The 7,336-nt window shown below is 48.6% G+C and overlaps 1 protein-coding gene across 1 annotated transcript; it reads right to left on the bottom strand.

The window, feature by feature from the left end:
* Positions 1–2,918: 2,918 nt before the first annotated feature.
* Positions 2,919–7,007, bottom strand: LOC130131727 (homeobox protein engrailed-1-B-like). The gene is given in 3 exon segments (XM_056301529.1): positions 2,919–3,766; positions 6,328–6,855; positions 6,858–7,007. Coding segments are annotated over 3 exon segments (885 nt in total). The 5' UTR covers positions 6,895–7,007; the 3' UTR covers positions 2,919–3,446.
* Positions 7,008–7,336: the final 329 nt, after the last annotated feature.

The raw sequence follows: 7,336 nt of genomic DNA, 5'->3' as shown, positions 1-7,336 counted from the left end.
CCATCTATCTATCTGCAGTATGTACCTGCATAAATCAACCTTTGTTATTCTGTGTTGATATGAGAGTCAGTAGGAAAACATAATATCACCATTTATAAGTAAAATAAAAAACTAAACTTGGTAACCGATGCCAAACGACTATAGGTCCACTTTTTCCGGCCATGCTATGGTTGTGTGTGTGTGTGTGTGTGAAAGGTAGACAAATTGTATTTTTTATTTTTTGGTCTATTTAAATAACCTTATTTTCAGCCCCCTTTTTAATATAAATAAGCACAATTGAATCACGGACCAATTTAAACTAAACGCAATCGTCCTACGATGAAGTACAAAAATAATTAATATATATATATATATGTGTGTGTGTGTGTGTGTGTGTGTGTATGCGTGTGTGTGTATATATATATGAATTATTATACAATTATTATACACATACACACACACACACACACACACACATATATATATATATATATATATATATATATATATATATAGGTCCACTTTCATATATATATATATATATATATATATATATATATATATGAATGAATTACATCTCAATGGTGCAAAACTGCAAAGCTAATTTTTTTTGCCTGCAAAGCTTATTCTCCGTAATAATGAAGCGGTGATTACGTCATAAAATGTGACGATTACGTCATAATACGCGCAGACAGTCATGTCCGGGTATTTTCCCGAGTCGCAGTGATAAACGGTGACTACCCTAAAAGCAAACCGGTAACTTTGACAGCGGTGTGACGACGCGCCGCCACAGCGGTGGCGCGCCGACGTCGCTGTCAGACCAGTTGTGCAAATCAATTATTATTATTATTGCGCCTTCTCGCGCTTATTAAGCCTCTTCGCTATAGGCGTAATTGAACACGAACTCATGCACACTTGACATAATTAAAAACCGCGAACGAGGAGGCCGCTCATCCTGCACCCCTCTGCAGAGCCTCTGCAGGTTCGCTAACTGTTAATTAGAGCCCGTCCAGTTTCGGTTGCATGAAATAACGCATGCCTGGGCTCTAACCGGCGCGCGCGTATCACTTGTGCATAGCCGGCAGAGCAGCAGGCCGGGGCTGCGGGCGGAAATAGCTCGGGGAAGCACAGGAAATGTGGCCGACTGTCTGTCGGTAGTGAGATATCTCCTTACACCCAAAACGAAAACGTTTGGCCCATCTGCAGAAAGTATGGGGGACGGGAGCGGGCACGAGGCACTCAAATGGGTGTGCCGAGGCGCAGCGTCGGAGCACCCTTGCCGGAGGACGGCTGGAAACCCCTCTATAACGCACGTCCGCCACAACACTGAGGAGCAAAGACAGAACAGGCGCGTCGGGATTCATGCGTAAAAACGCAACGACGGCGATCTGGAATACCCAAACAATCCAGCAGCTACGTGGGAAACACTGCAGATGTAGGCTACTGCAGATGTAGGCTACTGCCTGCAGATGTAGGCTACTGCCCCGTATGAACACAGCATGACTTATATGTGCTGTCTGCTCTCCTGACCCCTCGGCTGGGCTTCCTGGACCTGCGCAAGGTCCCGACTAACACAAAGACCCACGGAGTCTCGCCATGCCCCCCACCCCGTCTGTCTGACAGTCTGTCTGTCTGTCTCTCCCCCTCTCTCTGCTCTCGCTCTCTCTCACACACACGCACACACACGCACGCACACACACGCACACACACGCACACACACACACACACACACACACACACACACACACACACAGTGAGGTAACAGCAACACCCAATGAGCTGACATAGTTGGAGAAGCGTGTCGTGTCGTGTCGTGTCGTGTCGTGTCGTGTCGTGTCAGGGGGGTAGTTCACATCTCGGGGTATCAGACCCGCACCAAGGTCAAGTAAGGCCGAGCCGACACTGAACCCCGGGACTTGTCACGTTAAGGCGGACGGTGCGACGGGCGGACTACGCAGCATCTCATCCTACTTTAAACCTTTTCACCACCGCTACCTGGAGCAGCCAACTCCTCTGCGGCCAGTCTGACTAGCAGGGGGACTCGGAGCCAGCAGCCGCACAAACCGGGTCTCGTTACTGACACACACGAGCTGACGGAGGTGGTCTGGCTTTACAAACACATTCCCATAATTTTACATAATTTACACAATTTACGCAATTTACATAGGTTAACTTATATAGCTTAACCTTTGTATATATCTTTTTTTTTCAAAAGTTAAGATGTGTAAGTTTGCCTACGTGTTTCTGGCTGAAATGCATATAAATACTCAATAATAATAATAATAATAATAATAATAATAAACGTGGTAATACAATTGATGATAATAATAATAAGCGTAGTAATAAAAATACTAATAATAATATTGATGATAATAAGCGTAGTAATAAAATTAATAATAATAATAATAATAATAATAATAATAATACACGTGGTAATACAATTGATGATAATAATAATAAGCGTAGTAATAAAATTACTAATAATAATAATGATGATAATAAGCGTAGTAATAAAATTAATAATAATAATAATAATAAACGTAGTACTAAAATTGACGATGATAATAATATAATAATAATAATAATAATAAGCGTAGTACTAAAATTAACAATAATAATAATAATAATAATAATAATAATAAGCGTAGTATTAAAATCGATAATATTAATAATGGTAATTTTAATTTTAAAAATAAAAGGGATGTTGATAACGATAAGAATAATGGCAATAATAAATTGGTGTGTATCAGCATCAGTGTATTATTAGATAAATTAGATTTAAACATGTTTTTATTTATTCTTCCAAAGACAATTTCGCCCTTCTCTGTGTCTCATCCCCGTCTTAAAATATTAACATTAAAGTAAAATAACCATTTTAAAAAGTCAGTCCGTTGGTATTTTTCCGCGGGCCGAAAACAAAAAGTAATAAAGGAAATAAATGTAAGTCAACATTGAACAGTTTCTTTTTGGATTTGTATTTTTTTTTCTTTGTTGTTTTTGTTTTTGTTTTTATTTCAGACTCCATAATAATAAAATCTTTGGTTGGTTGCGTGGCTCAGTGACGCAGTTTGTCACGTTCTGTGGTCGGTACATAAGACTTGGGGGGGGGGGGTTGCACAGACCACAGACACCTATAAGGGACAATCAGACACCGACATTATAATATTATAGAAAGGAAAAAAGATAAAATCTCCAGCAAGAAGGGATTCTGCGCGAGAGACAAGCACCCCTGTCCCGAAATTAAATATATACAACGTGATAAATGTGAGGCTATATATAAACTTTAATAGCGTTCGTTCATTTTCTATAATTATGTCCATATAGTGTGACCATAAAACAGATAGATCTGGTTTTAAATAGCGTCCCCCTCCCCCGTTTCCATGGCTCCACGCGTGTCCGTGATAACAGAGTCCGATGCGCAGGGGGGGGAGAGGGGTGAGGGTGGGGGGGGGGGTGGGGGGTCCTCCTCAGTCGCTGTCCTCCTTGTCCTCCTGCACGGTGGTCGTCGAGTGGTTGTAAAGTCCTTGGGCCATGAGCTGCAGGGCCAGCCCGTTCTTGTAGCCGCTCGCCTTTTTGATTTTAGCCCGCTTGTTCTGGAACCAGATCTTGATCTGGGACTCGTTCAGGCTGAGTTCCTGGGCCAGGGACTGCCTCCGCTGCTCCGTGATGTAGCGGCTGGCCTGGAACTCCGCCTTCAGTCTCTGCAGCTGCTCCGCCGTGAACGCCGTCCGGGGCCGCTTGTCCTCCTTCTCGCTCTTCTTCTTCTTCAGTTTCCGTGTCCTCGGGCCTGGTGTGGAAACAACAATGACACGAGCACGTAAATGTCATTATAGGCCATATGGGTGCGACCGCGCGCCTGGCTGCGAGCGCTGCCTCCACCCCCACCCCCGCTGCTAGCCCGTCCCGTACGGGATAGGCCCCCCGTTCGATAGCCTGCTTGGAACATCAGCAACCCCGTCCGTGATCCATCGCTCCGCTGGTGCGTTCATCATGACCCCTGCGAGCAGACACGCGTCTCCGCAAGGCAGCTGCCTTGCTTTGCAGCATGCAACAACAGCAACAACAACAACAACAACAACAACAACAACAACAACAACAACAACAGAGTTTCTAAGTGCGCTTCAATGGCGGATTTAGCGAGAAAACACCGTCTCAATCGTACTGAACACAGTTTTTTTTATTGCGTAAAGTCGACCCATTACGCACAAAGGAGCGTCTTAAACACGCCACAAACGCACATAATTGTGGATTAATTTGGCAATAACGGTTCCCCTGACTTCTCGGGGCGGGGGGGGCGGATTTCTTTACTTGACGTCTCAACACAACGAGACTCTGCAGCCTTACGCAGAGCCGAGGGAGCGGACGCGAAGACGCGCAACCAGCAAAACCCCCCCCCGAAACCTCCTCACTCCTGTCGATGATTTTAGAGGACTGCTCGCGCGGTAACCCTCTCTTCCCCCCCCTCCCCGGCACGGGGCTGCAGCGAGGATGCAGGGGTGCGTCTCTGTCATGTTAATGCACGCGGTGTGAAGATCACGGACGTGTCACGGGGCTGCACGGGACAAGTAACAACGCTTCTTATCTGCTCTTATAACCTGCGTCGTTTAACAAAGAAGCGTCCTCGGTGCTATGACGCAGTCGACTATTGTGAAATAATTGAATTGGTGTGTGTGTGTGTGTGTGTGTGTGTGTGTGTGTGTGTGTTGTCAGTACTGATACTGGTACTGCTGAAGCTTTAGAAAGGAGTAAGAAAAGGGGTGTAGTCTGGCAGAGCTGAAATTGAAACGTGCAAGATTTTAGAAACGTGCAACAAAACGTGGTGTTGGAGTTGCTATTCACGAGTTTTGTCGTAGTCTGTTTTTGTCGATTCACGAGCCGAGGACCTGAAAAGGGCCTCTATTTATTTATTTATTTATTCGCTTCTTTATTCACGGCTTGAGCGTCGAGCATCCCCCTCCACCTCCCAGCATCCCCCTCCACCTATCAGTCGCACCGCCGGAGGTGACAGCGACACGTTCACGGTACAAACGTCAGGACGGACTCGGGGCCGTCTCACCCCGTGGACCCTCAGTCTCAACACGTTTCTACTCTTTCACCGGGTAGCACCACCCATCCATTCATCCATCCATCCATCCATCCATCCATCCATCCATCCATCCATCCATCCATCCATCCATTTATCCATCCATCCATCCATCCCTGCATCGTTTTAAATGGACCAAACCAGCTCTTCTTCTCTGACTTTGTGTGGGAAACTTTGGTCTCAACTTCCGGAGGGCTTAAGGAACACTCTTATTCCAACTAATATTTAAAAACAAAATAAAAAAAATAAATTAAATTAAAAAACAACAACCATGCGTGCAAATGATTGAAGCAACAAAAAAAACCCCCATAAAACAACAAAGTGGGAATGTGTATGCGGGAGCTGAATAACGTGGGCTTGCCCAGCCTTTCCCTCTCAGGACTGTGTAGCAGGACTTCCGAGGGATCGTTGAGTCCCGGACGGACCACGTGGGAGCAGCCCGAGCTGACACATCTGTTCTGTCGTCATAGACACCACACCTGTGCACACCTGTACACACCTGTACGCAGGTGTGGTGTTTATCATTACATTACCCGAGCCTGTGCCTCACGCGCCTCGTCTTCTCTCTCTCCCTCTCTCTCTCTCTTTCTCCCCCCCCCCCCTCTCTCCCTCTCTCTGTCTGGTGTTGCGTGATAGATAAGTAGTTTAAAACCCTTGCACAGCGCGAGGCCTACACTTGTGTTTGGTAAATACGTCCGTTCAAAGTTATGACGAATATGACGAGTGCATTAATTAGAAAAGGGCTACATAAATACAATTATCATCATCATCTTCATCATCATCATCATCATCACTATTATTATTATTATTATTATTATTATTATTACTACTGGGTGGGTCAGTTAGAGCTGACGGGGCCCGCTGACAGCGCCGTGCCCCCCACCACACATATCCACACAGGGGGCAGCTGGGGGACTTTTGTTTACGTCCGCACTTGTTGGTGTTTTGCGTGCGTGTGCGCACACGCACGCAAGCGTGTGTGTTTGTGTTTGCGCGCGTGTATGCGTGCGTGTGCGTGTGTCTGTGTGTATTAATTGCACGTTGAGCGTCACAGGCTTTGGTGGCAGCGATCATTTAGACACGTTTACCTCCACCCCCCCCACTTCGTAACGACGCATCAGCTGGTGATGGAGGCTCCGGCCGCGCGCTGCAGGGAGCTCGCGTGATCGACATCTAGAAAGTGAAACGAAACAAAAAAAAAAAAAGACACGCCGCCGAGCGCCCAGCCAGACAAGCCGCGCTTTGGGAGAATATTAGCGCCTTACCAGATGAGGGTCGGTCCGAGTAGCGCGTGCAGTAGACCCAGGCGGGCCAGAGCAGTTGGGAGGACTCCTTCGCCATGTGTGCGGAGCCTCCGTCGCCGCCGCCGCCGCTCATGACCACGATAGACGGAGGGCTGTCCGCGTATCGCGCCGTCCCGTTGCCCGCCGACTCGCCCTGCTTGGACGACGAGCTCTGCTTGTTCGAGGCGGGCGAGGACGACGAGGAGGAGGACGAGGACGAGGAGGAGGACGACGAGGAGGTGCTGCTGTCGCTGCTGCAGTTGGAGTCCAGGCAGAGGCTGCCGGCGTGCGGCGGCGGCGGCCTCGCCAGCAGCGGGTTGACGTTCTCCCTGCCCGCGGTCTGCGCCCGCTCCCCGCGGCAGCCCGTCTCCCTCCGGCAGCCGAAGTCCGGCCGCAGGATGTTGTCGATGAAAAAGTTGGTGGTCCGGTGGCCCGGCGCGCCCGCCTGGTGGGGCAGGATGAGCGGAGGGGATGGGAGGTGGGGTGACAGGGACATGCTCTCCTCCTCGTCGAGTCCCGGCCGTTCTTCTCCTTTCGCTCTTCTTCCATAACTCAGCGGGGTGGATGGGGTTGGGGGGTTGGGGGAAGCGGGGGATGGGGGGTGGTGGGGGGGGGAGGCAAAATCTCGGCCGGAGCGCAACGGCCTCTCCACAGCCGAACTCCACTTGTTGCTCAAATCCCCCTCGTATCCAACATGCGAAAAAGAAGAAGTAGAAGGAAAAGAAGAAGAAGAAGAAGAAGAAGAAGAAGAACAGTCGCCCCCTCGGTCGGGCCTATTCGTCGGGCTGAAACGAAGACGGGATCAGCATGACACCTGGCCGGGTTCGGGAAACCATCTAGGACCGTCGACGCGTCGTGCTCCGGAGAAGCCGTCCGAAGCGTGGGAATGAAGCGCGCCTCGCCAGCCGGCGGCTCCGCATTACGCACGGCGCGAACGCGTCCCTGCGTCTCCGGCCGATGCTGCGTGCGTCCGCTCTTCCCGAAGTCTTGT

The sequence above is a fragment of the Lampris incognitus genome, chromosome 21, assembly GCF_029633865.1.
Source record: "Lampris incognitus isolate fLamInc1 chromosome 21, fLamInc1.hap2, whole genome shotgun sequence".
Lineage (NCBI taxonomy): Eukaryota > Metazoa > Chordata > Actinopteri > Lampriformes > Lampridae > Lampris > Lampris incognitus.
This window is presented reverse-complemented; position numbering and strand designations above follow the sequence as displayed.